General features: G+C 40.3%; 1 protein-coding gene and 1 pseudogene across 3 annotated transcripts in view; both read right to left on the reverse strand.

Annotated features, from left to right (window-relative positions):
- Nucleotides 1-1261: 1261 nt before the first annotated feature.
- Nucleotides 1262-24439, reverse strand: part of CCDC25 (coiled-coil domain containing 25) — a 36285-nt gene continuing 13107 nt past the window's right edge. For 2 of the 3 annotated variants that reach the window (XM_032265407.1, XM_032265409.1), the window contains 5 exons: nt 20984-21059; nt 16942-17045; nt 16526-16728; nt 8520-8565; nt 1262-4399 (listed from right to left, as the gene is read on the reverse strand). In XM_032265407.1, coding sequence (XP_032121298.1) covers nt 4370-4399; nt 8520-8565; nt 16526-16728; nt 16942-17045; nt 20984-21059 — 459 coding nt within the window. In that variant the 3' untranslated portion in view covers nt 1262-4369. The remainder of the gene's footprint in view (nt 4400-8519; nt 8566-16525; nt 16729-16941; nt 17046-20983; nt 21060-24439) is intronic. The other variant, XR_004264786.1, reaches the window with a different exon arrangement.
- On the reverse strand, nt 23697-23782 carry LOC116541333 (annotated as a pseudogene).

Below are 24439 nucleotides of genomic sequence, written 5' to 3' on the forward strand. Positions count from 1 at the left end.
TGAAATCATAAGCAAATATTAGCCTTCTCTATGGAAAGGAAACTGCTAATGCAGAAACCAGAACACCAGCAGGAGCCCAAACAGCTAAGGCCTCATCCAGGCAGGATGTGCAATGTCAGGCAGTTAGTCTTATATTTACACTGCAGTGGTTACAAGATGGGATTGATGGAACAAAACACAACATTGACTTTGGAGAATTCTTTTTCAGCTTTAAATATTGACACCCACTCACCAGGCTTGAGAACTAGAGAAGCTGCATGGATTTCTAGAGTGACCAATCATTTCCTCTGGCCACCATTCCTTGGCTATTAAGAAATGCAGAAAATGCCAGGTTGGTGCCACACAGCACATGCCAAGGGCAGAGACCCGTTTCCTTTTTCATCTGGCTACAGAGTAGACCTATAGTCACACCACTAAGGTAGAAAGCTCACAGTCCCTCCAATAATTGACACTAATTAAATCAGACAAAACTAAGCAATCATTGTAAGGCAGGAAAAGAGGTATGTGTAATCTAATGATAAACCCAGGTTAAAAGACAGCATTAGGGAGGTATTTGTATCTTCAATGCACTACTAAGCTATCTAGTACATACACACATTTCTAAAATTGGCTGTATAAAAATTCTGGTTTCAAACTACATTCCCCATATTGACTAATTTACGTAAACATTTAAACCCCAGAACTCTAGTAGCTAAGGGAGTTAAAGGATGCAGGTATTCACCTGACTAAACATGTAACCCCATTGTGCTCTAATAAACATTTAAGAATTCAAATATGCTTTTATAGCTGGGAGAAAAACTTACATGTTTGTGTGGCACCCTTGACCCTAAGACCTCCCTGCCAGCATTCTCACATTAGTGGCAGTTGTAGCCTAAAAAAGATGAAAATCTGTCAAAACACAACACAATCCGCAGCCGTACATTCATCCATGAAACCATCAGGAAGTCTTCACATTTGCAGGCTCGCCTTGGCCAAAATTTCAGGCAGACTCCCAGGAATTCTGGGAGAGCAGAGGGTCAAGTTGTAAACTCCCAGTTCAAGTATCGTGGACTTTCAGCTCTGGGTTCTTCAAGTGTCTTCCTGGAATTCTTAAGCGACCTTCCCTTTACTATGATTTGCTCCTGCTGTGACTGTATGAACGGCATCATCACATGGGGATGTAAGCTGAGCCCCACTTCCCTAAAATAAGCAGGCACATCCCATCAGTAGACTGGGACTTGCAGGAGAAAAGTAAAAAGTGAAATCTCACACACACACAGAGTTCTACTCAAACTATAAGCTTTTATTATATTTTACAGATCATTCATTCAGAACATGCTGCGTCTGGGGTTGGCATCATTTCCCTTTCGAAATGACAGAGCGCACATACAAGTCTTGCCCACGCGGAATTCACACGTGCCTGGCAGGAAAGAGCTCTCACGAAGTGCCAGCCGGATGTGAGCTCGTTCCCACAGCAGCGGTGCCGTCCTTGTTTCTGAGCTGCCACCTATTCACTGGAGTTAGGTGAGTCAAAGCTGAAATTTAGCTTGGAATTCAAGTTTCTAATTTTACATTTTTCATTGTAGTCTGGTCCGGTTTTAGTCTGCTTTAAAATCAAAGGTCACGCAGTCACTCTAATATGATCATTTTGAATACAGAAATTTGTTATTCACATGCTGTACTGCAGATGAAAGACAAAGCAGGCCTCAATATGATGGGTCAGGAAAAACTAGAAAATTGTTCCTTTTCCATTTTGCCACCCTGCTCAGTTTTCCCCATAAACGGTTCCAGCTTGGAAAACAAGAGCTTCCCCACTCAGACAGATGCAATGGTGAGGAAGGACTTTGCTCTTAAACTAGAAGCTGCAGCTAAAACTCTCCCCGTCTCATCCTGCTGGGTATACAGCTCACACCGTCTTTCCTGAGTAGGGGGAAACTGCTGGCTGAACAGCTGAAAGGCTCACTGAAATCTATGCTTCAAGAACGAGTTAAAGACAGTACAACAAAACACGTGGACACCGAAGGGGTTCTTAATGTCCATCACCTATTCTGCTAATCTCAATGCCTTCTGATAAACTTCTCAACATTTGTTCCAGCCCAACTGCTGTGACAAAGCTCCCTTGCCCAAAGATCCCAAGTCTAGACAAAGGAGGATAAGAAATGTGAAGTCTAAAGCTATTAGAATATAATACAGCAGTTAGTGAAGTAAATTAAACATGACCCTCGCCTGCATGCCGATCAGTGTTGAAACTGAAGACGGTGTTAGCAAAGTGACTCAGACCCACAGCAGAGATTTGATCAAGGACACAGCCCATAAAAATAGCAACAATATCTAATTCTCCTATCCAATGTTTAGGAAACAATCCAATAGCAAGAAATGAGAGGAGTTCAATGCCACAATTTGACCTGTGAGCAGTGAACCTATTATATCCTCCAAAGAAAACATCCTGGGACCAACAGAGATGGGAAAAAAAATAAAACACAGAGGCTGGGGGTTGGGGGCATGGGAATCAGCACAGAGGAGGTTGGAGAGCTATGAATTCATCAAGAGAATTCAGCAGAGAGACCTGAACATTTTAAACCAGCGTAAGCTGAGAGTTAGGAAATGTTTATAATATGAGCCCCCGGACCTCTCATACTGCAGTAAAAATGTATGTCCTCTTCAAAAGCGCTATCTACATGTGTTGTCATGTGGGGTACTGAGGAGTTGTGTAGCAGCCGGACTCCTTGGAAGCAGAGAAGGAGCACAGCTACAAATTCACAGTCAATCAAGAGTATGTCTGAGAAAGGGCATCCCTTTTACCCAGTCAGCATGTGGAAGAAAGAGGCATTTAGCAGGGGAGGAGAACGATGATAACCCCCAACAGAACCCGTCAGACTGTGCCTGTGATGAATGAGGTTTACAGCAAGATCTCCTTCAAACCCGCTTGTAGATGGGGGCTACTCTTTTGATAGCAAATTCTAAGAATTCATTTATCACTGTCCTTCCAGATTAAAAAAAGATAGTTTATTATAACTTTTAAAATTGCAGAACGTCAAGCTGAATATCATTAAACACATACACAAAACCACTCATCTCTAAAGTCATCTTCTATACCCTCTCAAAATTTGGCCAATGAATTACACCTCAGGGAATTTTCCAGTTCAACCCCATACACCAGCGTGGAACAAATGGAAACACTAGCCTTTCGGTTTTGCCCACAGTTCCAAAGTGCTCCTGCAGGTAGAATACCTGCTGCAGGTCATTCTTGCTGCTGTAGGGTGAGTAAAATGTCCATGTGTATGCCTCTGGTCCTAAAGGCTTTGTTCTGTTTCTCCTTGTTTTGACTCATTCTACAGAGCTTGCCTTACATACTATAATCAAAAGATGTCTTCTGATCAGAATCACAACAGATAGTGAGTGGTTCAAATGAGAAGTAATGTTACATAGTAAGTTGCTGAATCTACAATGAGAAATTGAACTCTGGGGTTACAACTCAAATATGATTTCTGGGTAAAGAAAATAGTTACTTGGTTGGCTAGTGAAATGCTTAGTTCCTTCTAAAATCATAATTGCAATATGGATTTCCGCTTCATGCTGCATCCCAAGGCATACATCAGGTAACCTACATCTCCCAAAGGATCAACAGAGCACTCCTTCCTATTTTACCCCAGTGCAGAGAAATTACTCCTGCGCCCAGAAGCTGTCGCATAGGTGGCTTGGCTTACTTGGTGCTCAGGCAATAACTGTCACAGGCCCCACCTGGATGAACAGCATCAATTTCTTTAAATATGATGAGACTAAGATGGAGGCCCCTGCTCAGAGGAAGCAAGGACGTAAAAGCCGGGACAGGCTGAGCTGAGGGTCACTAAGCTAACAGTCCCAGCTGACATGATGGAACGTGAATACTGAAGCCAACAATCTTCTGAAAATCTCTTTTTCAAAACCCAGACGCCCTTTTTCCTAATCAAGAAGTCAGGGACAGGGAGACATTTGCAAAATTACCCACCAACATGTTCTTCTTAACAGAAGTGAAGAGTATTTTAAGAATATGGAAAGTGTTTCAAGACATCTGTTTTCAGGGATGGACCACAGCAACAGAAGTAATTCTCAGAGTTGGTTCATTTTAAAGTCTATCTCAAGAATAAGAGCAGTTAGCTTTCACAAGGTACCAAGACATGTCCTGGCAAAAACATTTCCGCTTTAAGTAATATGCTGTCGAGTTCAACTATTTATGCATATCTGATCCTTTTCTGTCAGCTAAAAAGGTAAAATTTTTTTAAAAGTCCACAATCAATAATTTCTGGGAAGGATGAAGGTGGAATTTTGGTAGTATTTTATGCTTCAGGACACAGATGAAACCAAAAGGTCTGCCACTGTCTCTACATTCACTTCTTCAAAGGTCCTCCTTTTACATGAATTCATCTGAATCATTGCCATCCTGTAGGAAACAAAAGAACAAGACCATCAAAGCCCTGAAAATAACTCAATATTTAACATTTACAATTATCTTAATTAGCGAGCTGCCTTCTCATCTCAGTCGCTGAGTTCAGAAAGTAAAATAAATACATTCACTCATCACTTCTCCATCTTAAATGGTCAATTTCCTGAGAGAGCTGAATTAGCAGCTATATCTGTGAGGTGTCATTACAGGGCCTGATTACACAGCAACAAATGACTACTGATTTCTAAATAATAAAGTAAGTCCCACCTGACCAAGTATAATGCAAAACAAATGTGACTATAAGAAAACATGACAGATCCTTCAACAAATGTACCAAGCAAACGCTGCCTCAGTAGCCTCATGCCAACAATTCTGCCAATATGCAAAATATTTCTGGTCCAAGTTCCAGTAAGTTAAGCCTCAACATTGTCACAGATGTGTGGCTTCACAACATGGCTCTGATCTGTTTTTCCTTTTTAATAGGAAAGGCCATTAGGAAGTCAAACATAGGCAAATTTGCCAAGTTAGCTGGTTTGCCACATTTTTTAATTTAAAAATCCTGCATGATGGTATACAGCACAAAGGCAGTGATTTTATCGTGTGGCTTATGAGCAAGTCCTGAAGGCCATGCATAAAGGTAGAGCCCTGACTCCTTTCTGGCCAACATTCGCTAAGAGTGTGCATTCTGATTTGCTTGCCAGTGTCACAACCTGAATACTGCATTTGTTTTATCTTTTTCCTCTTTCCCATTGCTTGACACGAGCGCTGTCAGACAAAGGGATCAGACTAAAGCTTAACTAAATAGCCCTTATTAAAGATGGTAGAGAAATATGATACTGGTAGAAAACATTGGTTCCTGTGAAGTCTCGTTTTAGCTCCAGCTTCACTTAGTGGTTTTCTCTGTGCGTCTCTTCCATTAGCACAATGAACTGAAGCCACAGTAAAAATGCCTTCGACAACTACACAAAGAGCAGACTAATGATTGTGTTATATCCAGCGGCCAAGACGATCGCCCTAGAGTCTTAATCTGAAATAAAAGCAGTAGCAATGTTTGAAAGAGTCATTTAGTATCTTTAAGTGTCAGTTTCAGATCCCAAACACTGAAGATGAACAACTCAGTAAGATAGTTTGGGTTGTTATCAATGAAAGTATGTCATTCCCTATATAGGCTGTGGGTTAGATTTGCAGAGTTCCCACTTGTCTGGGGTTATATTTTGGAATTACAGTAATTTTTCTTCTTGATGAACCTATATAAGCTAAATTAAAATTTAAGCCCTGTATTATATAAACACCTGCCTTTAACTGAAAAAACAACTGGTCACATTCTAAATTGGATCATGAAACATCTGTATCCCTTATACTTCTACACTGCTGGTGGGAATGGAAATTAGTAGAGCCACTATGGAAAACAGTGTGGAGATTCCTTAAAAAACGAACAGTAGGACTACTATTTGATCCAGCAATCCCACTAGTGGGTTTCTACCCAGAGGAGAAGTCATAATTCAAAAAAGATACTTGCACATGCATGTTTATAGTGGCACGATTCACAATAGCAAAATCATGGAATCAACCCAAATGCCCATCAATCAACGAGTGGATAAAGAAACTGTGGTGTATATATATATGATGGAACATGCAGCCATAAAAAGGAATGAATTAACAGCATTTGCAGTGACCTGGATGAGATTGGAGTCTATTATTCTAAGTGAAGTAACTCAGGAATGGAAAATTAAACACCGTATGGTCTCACTGATATGTGGGAGTTAAGCTATGAGGATGCAAAGGCATAATGATACAATGAACTCTGGGGACTCAGGGGGAAGAGTAGGCAGAGGGTGAGGAATAAAAGACTACAAATATGGTTCAGTGTATACTGCTCAGTGATGGATGCACCAAAATCTCACAAATCACCACTAAAGAACTTACTCATGTAGCCATATATCACCTGTACCCCAATAACTTATGGAAAACAAAAACAAAATACAAACATCTGTATCTCTTAACAGAAGATGTTTATAAGGACAATTAGTCTATTCTTTTAAAGTATGGAGAAAAACTATAAAAACATTTTAACTGAAAGAGAGAATAAAAACACCCAGTGCAAAACTTCCTTGGAATCTTGAACCTTATTCATACTTGGAACTCAGGAACAGAGGTTGCAAGCAACAGAGGGAGAGGAAGGGTAGAAAGGTTAGCAATCTTGTGGGCTACAAATTCAATTTCTTAGTCTTGGGACTTTTAAAATCTGTCACTGGTCAGATGGTGTTTGCATATGTATGTATGTATATATGTGTGTGTATTTGTTTATTTCTCAACTCTAAATATATACAACTTTAAAAATCCATAATGATGAGAATGAAACAACTAAGGTCATGAAATAATATGCGGAAAGTAGACTTTAAAATATGGAAAACTTCAATAAGCAAAATAATCACAACAATGACATCTGAGTTGTGGTATGTTAGAGACTTCTGTTTAGCTGTTAAATTGTTCCAGTAGTTTCAAGAAATCTAAAACTAGGTTCCAGAAAGGATTAAACACATCTCATCTTTTCATACTGATACTCTGGAAAAACAGCAACAAAGTCTATATGGATATGGTATAAAAATATGACTATTTACAGAGTAGGTCAAGGAAGACTTTCACATAGATGTGTCTCTGCTTAAATCCTGAAACAGCCCTGTGAAGTAATAGGTCTCCATTTTACTCCCTCAGAGAGGTTAAATGACTTTTTTTAGGATCTAACCCAACTGCTGTGACAAAGCTCCCTTGCCCAAGGGATTTTTAATCTTCTCCAATTAGCAGATAACAGTTAAGTCTCTAAACTTCAAATTCAAAGCTCTATTTCATTTAATAATGTTATTCTGGAATTTTTCAGGAATAAATTATAAAGAAACATCTCTGATTCATAAAGGAGCCTCATAAATTTAGTTTAGAGATGGGAATAAGAATGTTGTTCTTATAAATTTTTAGAAGGTGATATAGATATAAACAAGACATAAAATCCTGTTAATTCTAATTCATGCACTAAATCTGGGGTTTGACTAGATGATTTATAAGGGATCTTAAATTCCGTTACAGATGGTCCTTGGTTTCCTTATCTGTGAATTCAACCAACCTCAGCTCAAAAATACTTAGAGGAAAAAAAATAATTTAAAAAATACAATAAAAATAATATAAATTTTAAAAAACAATAAAGTATGACAACTATTTACATAGTATTTACACTAAGTAGGTATTATAAGTAATCTATAGAGAACCTGAAGTATATGGAAGGATGTGCATAGGTTATATGCAAATATTACTCCATTTTACACAAGGGACTCTAGCATACTAGGATTTGGTAGCTTTAGCGAGTCCTGGAACCAGTCCCCCACAGATACTGAGGGATGACTATATTTTTAAACTATACTATGAAACATGCAAAATCCCAAATATATCCGCCCAGCTTCCGTTTTCTGCAGACTGTTCGATAGCAGCAAAATTGTGCTATCTCTAGACACCTCAAAATAAATTTTAGGAAGAACAGTCCTCAAGGACAGTAATTCTCTGACATAGTTCCAATCAAATAATAGCTGTGATGTTAAGAAGATCCTTTCAGTACTGTGTTACGGGTCACCATCTGTTTATATCTCAGGTCCTAAGGAACATGAGAACAACCAGTTTTGTCACTTAGGCTTCACTTAGTCACGTAAGATCTTAGGGTAAGTACTTTTATTTTAATTGAAGGCGATAATTTTGTTCTCAATTATACTATGGACTCTACAGCCACACTGATATAGAAAACTAATAAATAAAGGCACTTTTGCATGCCTGCAATCAGAAAAGGGGAAATAAAGAATAAAGTCCTACAAATATAAAATCAATGGACCTGTAATACACAGTACACAAGCTCTGACGATCTCTTTCCCTGAGATGGCCTACTTAAACAAACATGAGAACATCCACAGGGAAGGAGGCGCAATGCCTAACAGAAACCAGCCTGAGTGGTGTCCTGGTTACCAACCATGGTCACCTATTTGCAACATGTAAAGCAATAATGTCCAGTAACGCAATGATAAAAAACCCTTAGTGAATTATTTCAAGGCAAACTTTTATGCACACCCCTTGAACATACCTGATTTGAAGACATATTTTCTACTTTCATTAGTGATGAATAGCTCCTGGAAGGGAAAAAAAACGGACACACATTTAAATTATGGTGATCCAGCCAACAAATATTTGATGAACATTTCCGGTGTATTCAGCACTGTTCATGGGCTTTAGAAGAAACACAAGAGCTACCAGATATAATCTCTGCACTCAAGGAGATTGTAACATTCAAAGGATAAATATTTATAAACAATCAAAAAGATGTGCACAGCACTTTACAGTTTACAAAGGGCTTTCTCCTGCTTGTTTCATGTGACCACCTCCACAATAACTTGGCAAGACAGGTGGCATTATTGCTACTTTTCAGATGGGGAAATTAACCTACAACCAAGATATGATATGATTCACAGATGAGATATACAGCTCAGACTGTAAATGCTACAGGAATTCAAAGGAGCAAACACATCAGTGTGGGCAGGAACTGTCAGGGTACCCTTCACAGACAAGGCGGAACCAGACCAAGCCAGTCAAGGGGGCAGGATGAATGAGGGGGCATTTCAGATCCAGAGAGTGGGATGAGCAAAGAGACAGAGATCGTATCTATAATGACTTGCTGAAGATCCAGCTAACTCAGGTAGGTTCTCAAAGTAAAGTAGTGGGAAATCAGGCTGGATGTGGGGCCCAAATATGTTGTCCTAAATGCACAGCTGAACACAGTGTGTTCAGCAAGAAGCCAGAATACACAATGAGTAAAGCCATAATAAGAGTCAGTGGGTATTTATTAAATATCCATGATGCATAAGACCCTGTGCTAAGCCTGGGTGAAGGATCAGATGAGAAGAAAACAGAAAATGATGACTAACACAAAGCCTGGACCCACAGAACTTACTAGAAGGGGAAATAAGACGTATTCATCAATAACTACAGTGAAAAGTACTATTAAAAAATATACAAAGAGACAAAAGTGAGGCTACATAATACCAGTGTTTTGAATAGAGTAATGTGTAGCAAAGAGAGAGAGGAGCGAGGCAGCCAAGGCAAGAAGGTCCATTCACAATAACAGTATTTACCATTTATTAGGTGTCCTTTATTTGCTAAGAACTGTAGAAAGTGCTTTCTACATAAATTACTGCTAATCTCTCTAATAGGTCAAGGAGCATTATAAGACGATTGTATAAAATAAGGAAGCAGAGTCAGGGTGGTTAAGTAAATTGTCCAAGGTCTTAGAGATAAGAAGAGATGCCAGGTTTTGAAGGAGGTCTGACTCCTAAGCTCACACTCTTATCAGGCCGGGGCTTACTACAATACGCAAATCTGAGAGCATGAATCCCTGGAGTTAACAGCTGTAATGGTAAGAAGGAATAAAACAGAGGAGAAACAACAATGACATCAACGTTTGTAGCTTCAGTGATTTGAAAAAAATAGGAGAAATGAAAAAATGTTGCAAAGAAGATGCGCCTGGTTTGAGACATGCTTCGTTTGAAGTCATCATGAGACACCCAAGTAAATATGAACTGTAGAAACTGAAAACTGGAGACCAGTGGGAGGGAGAAATGCCACAGTCAAAGATAATGAGTTGGGAGACACCCAGACGGAGAGACCAGCTGACGCTTCTAAGAGTAAGTGGTGTCTACAAGGAATTAAAAAAACAAAAAATAAAAAACAGACAAGATGAACAGGTTGCATGAGCAGGAGGAGAAAGACATGTTGTGAAACACAAGTGGTTAGAGCAGAGAATGCCAATTCTCACTGCATTTGAAAATCACTTGTGAAGATTTAAATGGATCCATAGGCCCAGTTGTAGGGATCTGTCTTCCCAGGCTGAAGAACCACTGGGTCAGAATTCCCATCTGTGTGACAGTGATGCACAAATTTACCTTTCTTGTGCCGGGCGCAGTGGCTCACACCTGTAATCCCAGCATTTTGGGAGGCCGAGGCAGGTGGAATGCTTGGGGTCAGGAGTTTGAGGCCAGCCAGGCCAACATGGTGAAACCTTGTCTCTACTAAAAATACAAAAATTAGCCAGGCTTGGTGGTGCATGCCTGTACTCTCAGCTACCTGGGAGGCTGAGGCAGGAGAATCGCTTGAACCCGGGAAGTGGAGGTTGCAGTGCACCGAGATCATGCCACTGCACTCCAGCCTGGGCGACAAAGCCAGACTCAGTCACAAAGAAAAAAAAAAAAAAATCAAAGAGCAAAAAAACCACAAATTTACCTTTCTTTGCGCTCCATTTCCATTAGTCCAACTAACTCCCTGACATGTTTTTGAGATCTCAAGGGTATTTTCAGGCTCTTAGGGCCATCTCCAGCTCATGGTTTTCCCTACTAAACCAGTTTAGTTCTTTTCCAGTGTTCCCCAGCTCAAAGAATGGCATCACTGTGCATTCCATTTCCAACTGAAACCCTCGAAGTCATTCTTAGCCCCCTTTGCCCCTCTCTTCACCTCAATCCAAACTATCACCCGATCCTAACATTTCACCTCAAATTCTCTCATGGATCCACTTCTCTCCACCCCAGGTGACCACCACAGTCTAAGCTACCATCATCTGTGATGTGGAATGCTCTTAACTGACCTACCACATGCACTCTGGTTCCCTTATGAGGTCAGCAAAGCGACCTTCCCAAAACACAAGCTTCATTGTATTAACCCTTGATTAAAACCTTCTGATGGCTTCACTGAACTCTTAGGATGAGGGCAAACATGGCCAGCAAGGGCCCACATAGACTGGCCCCTTGATCCAAGTGCCCTCTCACCCCTGCTGCTCCAGACACTTGTGACTTTAGCCCTGCATTTTGCCTTGCTGGTCCCATACAAAGTCTTTGCATACATAGTTCCCTCTGCTTGGAGCACTGCTTCCAACTCTTTAGCTATCAGAGTTTTGATCTTGGCTTCAAGACTACCATATCAGGGGCCAAGTGTTGTAGCTCATGACTTTATCCCAGCACTTGGGGAGGCTGAGGCAGGAGGATCACTTGAGCTCAGGAGTTTGAGACCAGCCTGGGCAACATAGCAAGACCCCATCTCTACAAAAAATAAAGATATTATTCAAGCATGGTAGTGTGAGCCTGTAGTCCCAGCTACTCAGGAGGCTAAGGTGGGAGGATCGCTTGAGCCCAGGAATTGGAGGCTGCAGTGACCTATGATGGCCCCCCAGCACTCCAGCCTGGGATATGTTTGGCATATGCTTAACAGAAACAGACATAGCAGTTGTTTTTGCTTTTCTTAATCCATAGAGATTTTTAAAAAATGCAAGTGATTAGTGACAGCTTAGAAAGTGGGACTAATTAAACTTTTGAAGCAAAAATTTTATTCAGTGAGATTGAGAATTATTTCCCCTCAGTTAATATGAATATTTTGTATGTTGAGGACACTATGGAAGAAAGCCCAGAAGATATAAAAACTGTGATTTGGTTTTTAAGTTTTGTTTGGATACTTGCAATTTCTGAAACTCATAAAGTCACACTAATGCCTTACATTTTAGTAACATACAGTTTAATATGAATTATGACATCTATAAGTTACTTGATTTATATTGAATACAAATTACTTTAAAAATGGAAACAAAAAAGGAAAGCTAATACCAGGGAAGCTAATCTCACTAGATTCATGATGTACGACTAGTCATTCACTGCATAGACAAAGGACTCTGTCCCCTCTAAGGGGAGGCAAGGATCCATGAGTACTTCCCAGACAGGAGCTCAGAGGTAAGACAAGGAGGCACAGCACACAGAGCATTCATTACAGTAGAAGGCAGTGGCAGTGTGTATAAGATAAACAAAAAAAGGTACAAAGAAGTCAGTTCTTCATGAGACTGTCATCCATTTGATTAGTTAATGGTCTCACCATTTCCTCTTAACTGACCTAGACACACCGATTCTGGTTCCCTTAACAATCAGATCAGCAAAGTGACTTCATTCGACCTATAAGTCTACTTTCTCCCAATTTTCCACAAAACGTAGAAAGGCTCTTTATCACTTGCAACATGAATCCTGGACAGAAGGAAACCTTTTAAGTCACTCTACAATATTCCTAATTTTTCATTCTTTCACTTGCGTATGTGTGCCCTCAACCCCGGCCTTGCCAGTCTGTTCATTCCTTGCCTCAAAGGAAGCACGCTATAGACTCCTGGCTTCAGAATTAGACTTCAGTTTGGATTCCTGCTTTGTCAGTTACGAGCTAAAATCTTTCCACATTATCCTCCACGCTGAAGTAATCTTTGCCTGAAAATCAAGTTCATGTCAATATTCAAACTGAAGATGCATTTAGCCGTGACTTACCATTTCACCTGCGTCTTGTACTTCTCTCATTTCAGTTACCTGAGCTTTGAGTTCTAATTCTGATCTCCCAGTCTCTGCCATAACTTTTTATTTTTTGAGACAGGATCTAGCTCTGTCACTCAGGATGGCGTGCAGTGAGCTCACTGCAGCCTGGGCCAGCCTGGCTCAAGCAATCCTCCCACCTCAGCCTCTAGAGTAGCTGGGACTATAGGCTTGCACCGCCATGCCTGGCTAATTATTTATTTTTTATAGAAACAGAGTCTAATTTTGTTGCTCAGGCTGATCTCAAGCTCCTGGGCTCACGTAATCCTCCTGCCTCAGCCTCCCAAACTGCTGGAATTACACTTTGCCCAGCCCCATCTCAACTTTTAAACAGCCCTCTCAGGTAGCCATAGTCCTTACTCTTTGTTTTGACTGCCTCAACCTCTCATCTGTTACTCACCCATCCAATATTAATGATGTTTCCCTGACTATTGCTTATTTCTTCAGGTTTCGACTCTACATGGGTTGACTTAATTTTGATGTAATAAATATTTGGTACAGTAACACAAAGCCAAATAAAAAATGCAAAATTAAAATAAGTCAGGTAATAGGCATAGATTTCTATATCTTGAGTGGAAGATTCAAAGACAGAAATGGAAGTGATGCTAGCACTGCAAAATGTATAAAAACTGATTACAAAACAAGTCAGAAGCTTAGAGCCCATTGTTGAAATTTCACAAAAGCTGCAGAACACAGCAGGCAAACAGCAGCTCTGGATGTGCCAAGCAAATCTTTGCAACATCACCAAGTCCTGTTCCTAGCACTGCAGCCCTGTGCCATGATCTTCTGTCTTCTGCAGCATGTGACAGAAGGTTGTCTGTGTGGCATATGGTTAATGGAAATAAACATAGCAATTGTTTTTGGTTTTCTGAGATGCATGGAGATTATTAAAAAATACATATGACTAGTGACAACTTAGAAAGTAGGACTGATTAGATAAACTTTTGAAGCAAAAATCTTATTCAATAAGATTGAGTTTTTCCTTCAGTTAATAGGAATATTTTATATGTTGATGACACTATAGAAAAATGCCCAGAAGATACAAAAACTGTGTTTTGGTTGACATATTTTGTTTAAAGCCTTGTAATTTTTGAAACTCATAAAATCATACTAACGTCCTAACTTTTAGTAGCGTGCAGTTTAATTGGAATTATGACATCTATAAATTACTTGACTGATTTATATTGAATAAAAATTACTTTAAAATTGAATAAAGTGAATAAAGCGCAGAAGAATAGAGTAAGTAATGTGTGTAGGTTTGAGATCAGACTGAGACTAAGTAGTTACATGAGCTTGTGGCAACTTTCTGACTGCTTCTCAGGCTCAGTTTCCTCTTCTATAAGAGACAGATAAAAACCTGCCACAGCTATTGCTGGAATTAAATGAGAGAATGAAGTAAAGTATTTTGCAGTGCAGTGTTTGGCAGCTGGAAAATGTGCAGAAGGGTAAGCGATTCTTACTTATTAAATGTTATAAGTAAATTAAGTGATCTTACATTCCTATTATGATGTTCCATCGTGTTCTTAAACAAAATTATGTTAGATCTGTAAAGGCCACTAAAAGGCATGTTTTCAATTTCCCCCCACTCCAAACTCAAAACAAAAAAGAATTAACTGCTCTAAATCTTGCATCACCCGGAATGCCATAAATTTTACCACACTGATGGAGTTCATACTGTTTCTTTCACTTCAAACACAAATCAGACTCACAATTCTAGGCCGTATCAAATATTTAAACTATATGTTAGTTGGCCTCATGTTAGCAGATTACAACTCAGCGTAACATTTCTGAAGCTCTCCATTTGAACACTGTATTTGAAATGAGGCTACTAAGCCTGTTTTAGCAGAACCCAACCAGAAACACAGACATGTTAATAATAAATAACAGTACATAATCATTACACCTGCATTTTGACCCAACAATCTCTCTAAGAATCCAGGGCATTCCAAGAAAACTGGGTAGGACATGTCTAAGCAACTTGTTTCTGATTCTACACCATTTCCAAAGGCAATTTGTTATCAGTAACCCTTTTTTCTTTTTGGTATATGTACTGCATATGAAAAATCATGGAAAAATGTAGGAGTTCTGTGATGAGAATTTGCAGGATTAATTTGTTTTAATTAGAACAACTAGGGGCTCTTTGGGTACAACACTATATGGGAGAACGTCTACATTCAGTCTCTAGAACCTATAAATATGTTATATGGCAAAGTAGACTTTGCAGTTGTCATTAGTTGAGGACCTTAAGATGGAAAGATTATCGTGAATTATCTGGATGAGCTAAATCTAATCACACTGTTCCTTAGAAGCAGAGAAGGCAGTGGTCGGAGAGGGGGCTGTGACTATGAAGAGCTTTGGAGGAGGAGCCAAGAAATGTGGGTGCTTCTCAAAGCTGAAAGGAAAGATTCTCCCCTGGTGCCTTCAGACACTTTGATTTTAGCCCAGTGAGAACCTTGCTGGACAATCTTCAGAAGTAGAAGACAACAAATCTGTGTTGTTTTAAGCTACTAAATTTGTGGCAATTTGTTTCAATGGAAATAGAAAACTGACATAATCATTGCTCTCCTGGCCTTCTTCACTAGAATTTCAGGAGCCAAATTGTATTTGAACTATTTAGCTGTTTAAAAATGTAGTGCTTTAAAACAGGCCTTGCTACATTACTTTAGACTTTCAAAATGTAGAAAGTTTTAAAAATAGTTTTGAGGCCAGGCGCAGTGGCTCACATCTGTAATCCCAGCACTTTAGGAGGCCAGGGCGGGTGGATCACCTGAGATCAGGAGTTTGAAACCAGGCTGGCCAACATAATGAAACCCTGTCTCTACTAAAAATATAAAAAATTAGCCGGGCATGGTGGCAAACACTTGTGATCTCAGCTACTTGGGAGGCTGAGGCAGGAGAATTGCTTGAACCAGGAGGCGGAGGTTGCAGTGAGCCAAGATCGTGCCATTACACTCCAGCCTGGGTGACAGAGCGAGACTCTGTCTCAAAAAAACAAAAACAAGGGCCGGGCGCGGTGGCTCAAGCCTGTAATCCCAGCACTTTGGGAGGCCGAGGCGGGTGGATCACGAGGTCAAGAGATCGAGACCATCCTGGTCAACATGGTGAAACCCCGTCTCTACTAAAAATACAAAAAATTAGCTGGGCATGGTGGTGCGTGCCTGTAATCCCAGCTACTCAGGAGGCTGAGGCAGGAGAATTGCCTGAACCCAGGAGGGGGAGGTTGCGGTGAGCCGAGATCGTGCCATTGCACTCCAGCCTGGGTAACATGAGTGAAACTCTGTCTCAAAAACAAAAAACAAAAAACAAAAACAAAACAAAACAGCTTTGAGAGTTACTAGCATTGGTTTTTAGAGCCAACACAACTTTATTTAAATAGTACAGCTAGTCAATCGTAAATACCTCCCATGGCATCTTTTCCTTTCCAGAAGAAATTTACAAAGCAAACCAAACTAAAGATAACTTATGAAGGTTTATCTACGAATAAAATTAGTTATTTTATTTTATACATTTTCATATCCTGCCCCCATAAACAAGCAATTCTTTTAACCAACACATTAATATAAATGCCTTTTTTAAAAAAAACAGTTTAAGGTTCTGAGCTAGTTACATGTCCCTCCTTCCACCAATACATCATTCTTCAGGTCTGATACATGATTAAAATCATCAGGGAATCATCTTTGAAGTCAAGCTCAATACCACAGCTCCAACATACCTAAGTTCATCCATTTCCCTCTTCTTCTTCATTTCTTCTTTTTCTCTCTTTTTCATTTCCTGAATCTGGGCTTTTTTCTCATTCCTCTCTTCACGATCTCTGCATTCTTTCTCTGCTGCTAGGTCTGGGAACCGCTCCACTTTGGTTTTTTCTAATCGGTTCAGGATCTCATTTACTTTCTTTTCCACTGTTACAATTTTTACCTTTAAAGGAGATAGGAGAAAAAATATTGCATCTTTTTGTTTTTTTCTCCCAGAGAGGGGTAAGGCTTTCCAGAGGTTTAGCAACCCAGTTTAATTCCCTTTAGAAAACATAAGTCATGCTCAGCCCTCAACAACAATGGTGTCAGACAGAAAAGATAGGATACTCCATTCAGTATCAGGGCTCCACCTCCTTCAATGGTACAAAACACTTACATCCTTCTGCCTGTGAAAGCCTATCTGCCCCACATCCATGTCAGCTGTTTTCTTCAGGTTAGACCACGGCGTATATACCACATTAACGTTGTTCATCTTGCAGCCTGCCAAGAGAGACTGTCTTCAACATGCAGGCAGGATGAGACTGAGCAATGTGTTCCCTTACCCACCGGCAAACTGCCATCAGCCGACAAGGGAAACGGCTTAGCGTGAACAGGCCACCCGTTGTTTTAAACCACCAACACTTTTTCAAAAACCACCCACAAAAGGCAAATGGTAAAGCTGACAAAATTCAAACAGAAGTATTACTATGGCAAGCAGTGGTCCACAGATTAGCTTCAGGGACTTCTGAGTACTCTTTTAAATTGGATGCAAAATTATCATTGTGGTTTTGTTTCCCAACCCCCACCAAGTGAAAAGGACTGAATACATTTCCTCAGATTCTCAAAGGAGTCCGTGACTCTAAAGGTTAAGCAGTAATGGAAAGCCATGGCCTGGGACTCACGATCCCGGACTCTGTCTGGGCACTACCAAGAGCTAGCTGAGGCTCCGTAAGAAAGTCCCCATGGCTCTCGAAATCTGATAAGAAATACCAGTAAGTTTGACTAGTTAATAGAGTTTTGCTTATTGTTTCTTTCAGCAGTGAAACTCTTTTACCAAAGAAAACATAGAAGCCATCAAAGCAGAGGCACTCTGGATGGAAGGGGTGCCAGGTACCCCATTCACTCCTCCTGCCCCTTGCACTGCCTCCTCCACCACTCATGCCCTATGCCTGCAATACCCTCCCTGGCCGATCTGGGAATCGCAGTTTAATCACTGGTCTCATGCTCTCTCTGGTCCTTCCAAATTAGATGATGAGCAATTTCGATGCTTATTAAATGCCCATGTACACTGGAGAAAGCTAGAAGACCACTTTATCCAAGTGGTCAAGGTTAATGCCACCAAAAAATGGCACAAAATGACATCATGTGCTGCCTGACTATAATGTGCAAAACTTCAGTTTATGTAATATTCCTGCCCCACAGTGTGTAGTGGGATTCTAATTCAGAGGAAGCATGAGACAAACCCCAGCTGTGGGTTAGTAATTCCATTACTACAACTGATCTGCACTCTTTGAAAGACAAAGTAGTATCTCTGGATTAAAGGAGACTAAAGAGACATGGCAAGTAGGTACAGCACATGGCCCTGGAGCAAAGAAAATGCTACAAAGAAACAGCAGTGGGACAAGTGGCAAAACTTCAATATGGACTATATATCAGAACACAGTATTCTATGCGTGTTAAACTTCCTGAATCCTATCTCTGTGATGCAGTTATTTAAGACCATGTCCTTGTTCTTCAGAGGAACATGATGAAAGGTCACGATATCTACAGTTTTCCTTCAGATGGTGCAGCTAAAAAAGTTAATGAGTATGCTATAGGGAAAGTAAATAAATATGGAAAAATTTAAACACTGACGGATCTAAGTGAATGGTATATGGTAGCTGTATTCTTCTTGCAACTTTTCTGAATGTCTGAAAGTTTTTTTTAAATAAAGTTTCTTTAGAAAATCTCCATATACAAGGCACTGTGGGGGATACAAACATGAACAGGCAATGAATCCTGCTCTCCACGGCTCTAATGGAGTGAGGTAAGCACATAAATAACTTCGATTAAAAGGAGAACTCATCAAATGCTGATGGAAAGGTACCGGAAAGTGCTAAGACAGCACAGAGAAAGTGGGGCCCCTCAAAGCTGAAGACGGAAAAGTGTTCATTGAAGAGGCTAACAGAGCTCAGGAGTTATGGCAGAAGATGTGAGCCAAATGGGGTGACTTCAAATCCAGTCTCTACCGCACTTGAGACCTCTAAGACCTTGAACAAGTTCCTTAATTCCTTTTAAGATTCCCCCTCTATAATATGAAAATAATATATAACTCAACAGGGTGGATAATTTGTGAAGTACTTAGCACGGGGCCAGGCATGTAATTAGTACTCCATCAACGTTAGCAATTACCACCACTACTACACCTACTATGTGAACTTGGAACCTTAGCTTGAATCTGGAATCTGATGATGGCAAGGACAAACCTGAGGGCAGAGGGAGCAATATAAGCCAGGTGCAAGGTTGGAAAACAGCAAATAATGGCTTTGGCTATATAGTGTGAAATACATAAAGGGAGAGAAGTCTGTAGTCAAACCAGAGACGCTTAAGTGCCAGCCTCAGAAGTCCAGACTGAACAGTTTAGGCTGAGGGGAGTCAAGAAAGTTTATAAATTTTTAAAAGTTTAATCTGGAAAGATTCGCTGGGTGAACTCAGAACAGGCTGACCTAAGATTCTAGGCCTATGACCCAGAACAGGGTAATTCTATTGCGACAAACAAGTTTACACCCAATACCCTTGGTTCTGAGCACTGCAGGTGGTCAACTGGGGGAAAAACTTTGTCCCTACAAAGTGCCACAAGTAGAGTGTCCTCTGGAACTCTCATAGCAAAGCCCGTTTTCTCCACATCTTGGCACAACATCTTCTACTGACTCATAAGAGCAAGACCCTTGGGCTTAGCTCCTTATTTCCTAGCTGAGCTATCACTGCAGAAGGTTGAAGAGGAGAGAAAGAGTAATCAGTGTCATGACTCTTTACTCCTCTGTTTTCTCCAGAACTAGTAAACTGTGAAGAGATGAGGAAGAAAGGGGCTGGCCAATATAAGACGTCCAACGCTCTTTTAACAAAGGCGTGTCTGCTAGCCAGAGGCATGGGAAGGGATAAGGACATGTGAAGGAATTTGTAACATAGAAGAAAACAATTCCAATTCTTATTTTAGTAACTGATGATCTTAGCCGAAAATCTCAGAAAATTCTGTTCTACACACGAAATGGAATGTCCCCAAATGTATTACATTTTGTTGACTTATAGAGTTGAAAATCAGTGGCTCTGTAAAGTAAGAGTTCTACATTCTTTGGCTAGATGCTGACTCATCATTCAGGCCGCCTAAGCGAGGGTGTGAGAAGCAGTCTGAGTGACGGGGAAAGGGGAATGCTACGCTGCTCTTGTCCTGTAATCGCCAACCCCTGATCCCTGTTATAAGCTGTGGGTCTGCCCCATGTTGATCTTCTACCCAAACCATGATTGCTTTCCAACCCTCTGGAGCATCCCTCCACTTCATCTCAAGCCACAATAACCTCTACCCCATCCAGATCTGTGTTCTATACCCTAAAATCTGATCTACTGGCCCATTCTTAGCAGAACACCACCTCCTAGTTTCCCTTCTTAGACCTCACCCCTACTCTAATAATCATCCTTCTTGACCCTTCATGATGATTAGATTAAATCTTGCATAGTAGAAATAAATGCCAGGTAAGCACCAAGGACAGTATGCCAGGCCCCACCTAAACCACTTAGGCCAATTGTTCTCAACCCACGTTGCACAGGAGAGTAACCCAGGGAGCTTTTAAAAGCTGTGATATTTGAGGATCACCCCAGACCAACTAAATAAGATTCTCTTTGGTGGGGAGGGCAAGTAACAAGATCAACTGACTTAACAATTTCACAATTTAAGAGGGAAAAAGTATGTAAGAGGAGGGGAGAAAGAAAAAGTAGAAAAGTATGATTTGGGGACTTTAATTCTAGAATCTAGTGACAAACAATGGGAATAAAGATACAAACAGCATTAAAAAATAAAGCCACAAAACACATTATTCTTGCTTAGCTATCAAGACTACTAAATTTCCCAGTCTTTTTATAGTAACACTAAGTATAGGCAAATCTAGACAACCTTATATTCAAAGTAAGGAAACAGTAAAAAGAGCTGAGGCTCAGATAGAACCATAAAAACTACAGGGGTTGGGAGATCAGTTTTTAGTTCTTTGACAGGTAGCAAAATTGCCATCCACCTTAAAGAACAAAACATGGCAAAGGCAGAGAACATGTTATTCCTTTGATGTAGGCCAAAGTCAACAGCACGTTCACTAAAATGTAATCCATTTCAGACACAGAGAAAGTCAGTGCTAATTCTAAAACCACCACTAAAAAGTCAGTGTTATAAAACCACCACTAGGAAAACTGACCTTGAATGCTGTTGGCCTTCACAAGGTGAGCACAGTCCATCAGCACTTCCTTTGGGATGTCTTCTATATTTTCTCCCTGAAACACAAAAATAAACCCATTGGTCCACTACCTCATTATTCACTGACACTGGAGCATCCAAAGGGTACCTGCTGCCTTATCTACTAGGCATGATTTGATTAAAACAGAGGTTCTTCAACTATGTTACAGAACACCGAAAAAATGAAGTAAATTTACTGTGTGCATTATGGGAATGTTTGTTTAAAATAAGAGAAGGCTGTAATATGAAAAATACTGACAATAGGTAAAAAAAGAAAAACACCAGGAAATTTTTAAAAGACCAGAATTAATTATAATTATATCTGAGTAATTTTTATTCTCTTTCTTCTCATTCTAACTTCTAGAAATTGTGTGGGAAAATGGTGCCTATTTTTGACAACTGCATGTCTTCCTAGCCGAGGTCCCTATGACCTTCCTCTCAAAAGAAAATGTGTAGTTTTAGGTCTCAGACATCTGGTAGGTCACCTATCTTCAACTTTAATCACGAAAAAAGTTTTTGTTATATTAGATCTCAACCATTCATTGTAAGGAAGAAGTTACAGAAATGACACGGATCCTTTGTCTCTACAGAAATTTGTATCAAAATCAAAGATGAGTAAGCGAGGTGATCCTCCTTTTACAGGTGGGGAAACAGGCCAGTCAAGTAACTTGCTCAGAGTCACGTGGCAAGTAAGCAGCAGAACCAGAATCCAAAGCCAGCAGTCTGGCCCCAGAGTCTGAATGAACTCCTTAGTCTTAGTGCATCTCCAACACTTCCTTGGTACCCCCGTGCCATTTACTGCAGGAAATTAACCAGTTAAAAGTTACTCAAGGAGCATACACTTTCAAATTGGGCACATTAGGCTGGGTTTAGGGGCTCAGGCCTATAATCCCAACACTTTGGGAAGCCAAGGTGTTCGAGACCAGCCTGGGCAACACAGTGTGACCCCATATCTACCAAAAATTATCAAATTGAGCTCGTTATGTGCTTCCAAAGAAAGGGAAATTGAACTCCTATTCAAATTAATTAATAATTGGTGGTAATGTGAACTTGGGACTACCAATGGTATTCTTCATCTTCTGACACAGCAGACCCCCCAAAGAAAACATTAATCTGACCCAAAATGGAACTTGGTAACACCATACCTGATTTTCTCTAAACCTAATAGTCCCAAAATGGCAAGAAATTGCCTAAAAGAATTCAGAATTTTGCTCCTGCATAGAGTTCATAATCTTGTTTTCCTTCAACATATGGTCCTCAAAAACAAATAGTATGAGATGGGGCACAATGTCTCACCTTGCTACTAAACTAAAAAGTGAATGTTATTGCTATAATGAAGTAGCATCTTCAATTGATCAAAGTGGTCAAAGGGTTTTTATTTTTATTTTTAAAGTTATAAAACCCAAAAAGGTTTTGGAAAACCTATAAATAATAGATAGCATTTTAAATAAGCACAATATTTTCAGAGGGCAATCTGGCAAAAAAGCAGTTACCAAAATATGTACATCTTTTGACCCAGGAATTCCATTCTTAAGAATTATTCTAAGAGAATAATTAAAAACAAAATATAAAACCAGAAGGTAGTTCACAAAAAGATATTTCTTGGTGATTGATAATGCTGAAAAATTGTAAACAACCTATATTCTGACAAGGGAGTTTCATATTAATTGCAACATATTATTAACCCAATATAGCCAGTCAAAATAACAAATATGAAAATTATATAGCAATATAAAAAAGTTCATAAAATGTCACATTAAAAAGTAATCCAATCATCGAAATCATCCTGGCCAACATGGTGAAACTCCCTCTCTACTAAAAAATACAAAAATTAGCTGGGCGTGGTGGTGCATGCCTGTATTCCCAGCTACTTGGGAGGCTGAGGCAGGAGAACTGCTTGAACCCGGGAGGCAGAGGTTGCAGTGAGCTGAGATCATGCCACTGCACTCTAGCCTGGCACCTGGCGAAAGAGCAAGACTCTGTCTCAAAAAAAAAAAAAAAGTAATCCAATCAACCAGGGGATGTCAAGATGGAATGTGAACAAAAGAATTTAACTGTATTACAAACATAGGACATCTCATCACTGAAAGGGGTGGGGGAAAAAGTAGCTTACAGCTAACTTTGAAAAAAGATGTGTTTTTGTTGTTGTTTTGTTGTTCTTGAGACAGAGTCTTGCTCTGTTGCCCAGGCTGGAGTACAGTGGTGTGATCATGGCTCACTAAAGCCTCAGTCTCCTGGGCTCAAGCAAGCCTCCTACCTCAGCCTCCCGAGTAGCTGGGACCACAGGTGGGCATCCCACAACCAGCCACTTTTTTTTTTTTTAATAGAGACAGGGTCTCCCTATGTTGCCCAGGCTGGTCCTGAACTTGTAGGCTCAAGCATTCCTCCTGCCTGAGCCTCCCAGAGTGTTAGCATGGAAAACAGTGTTTTGAGTAGAAATGGTTTAAGGCAAAAAGACAACCTGTAGCAATGGATGACAGAGCCATCCCTATGAGCTCATATTTAGCTTAATATAAATACAGATGGAGAGACACAAACAATTACAGCTGTGTGCATATACATGGGTTAGCATACATACATCTCTTTCCTTCTCTGTAAGCTGAGAGGGCCGAAAAGCAATGACACTCCAGTGGTAACAGGCATACCCAGAGCCCAGATCTTTTTACATCTTTTCACGTCACACGTGACAAGGTTCAAGGGTGGCACATCTCACACATGAACATGAACAGCCAATCATCACACTCATAAACTACAAAAGGATCTGTCTAGATCTTGATTTTGAAACACCATTACCAATGAAGGGAACCAGTGTTCCTTGGTGAAATGCCCGATTCTAGAGCTGGGACAGGAAAAATACAAGACGAGCCTGGAGCTCTCTGTAGTGCCAGAAAGTAAGGATGTGCTGCTCCAAGAACGTCAGAAGACAGGGCAGCCAGCTGAAAGAGCTCCAGCTGAAGCTGCAATGACATCAGTAAAATAACCCGGTTCCAGAACATCCTCAAAGGATAAAACAAACTCAGGAATCTAGGCTGATGCAAATAAATGACTGAATAAATAAATAGGGGAAAAGAGACAAAATATTCCTTCCAGAATTCCAAATAATGTATATAGACACTCCCCTCACCAGGAAGTCGTGCTTAATTCCATCCTCCACCCACTTGAGTATGGGCTGGATTTAGTGACTTGCTTCCAAATAAGAGTATGGAAAGGGGGAGAAAAGCAACCTTACAGTGGAGAAACCCCCAAACACTCCCCTGGCCAGGGAGTTGAGGCTCACATCATCAATGAGAAGTCATGGTAATGCCTGTGCCCACTATGCTGTGATGAGAGAGGCACTTCGCCTCCGTGATATTCTTCCCCCTAAACCCATAACCCGTCTAGTCGTGAGAAAAAGTCAGATAAATGCAAACTGAGCAAT

Source organism: Sapajus apella, unplaced genomic scaffold (assembly GCF_009761245.1).
Source record: "Sapajus apella isolate SASKATOON/1434 unplaced genomic scaffold, GSC_monkey_1.0 scaffold150, whole genome shotgun sequence".
In the NCBI taxonomy this organism is placed as follows: domain Eukaryota; kingdom Metazoa; phylum Chordata; class Mammalia; order Primates; family Cebidae; genus Sapajus; species Sapajus apella.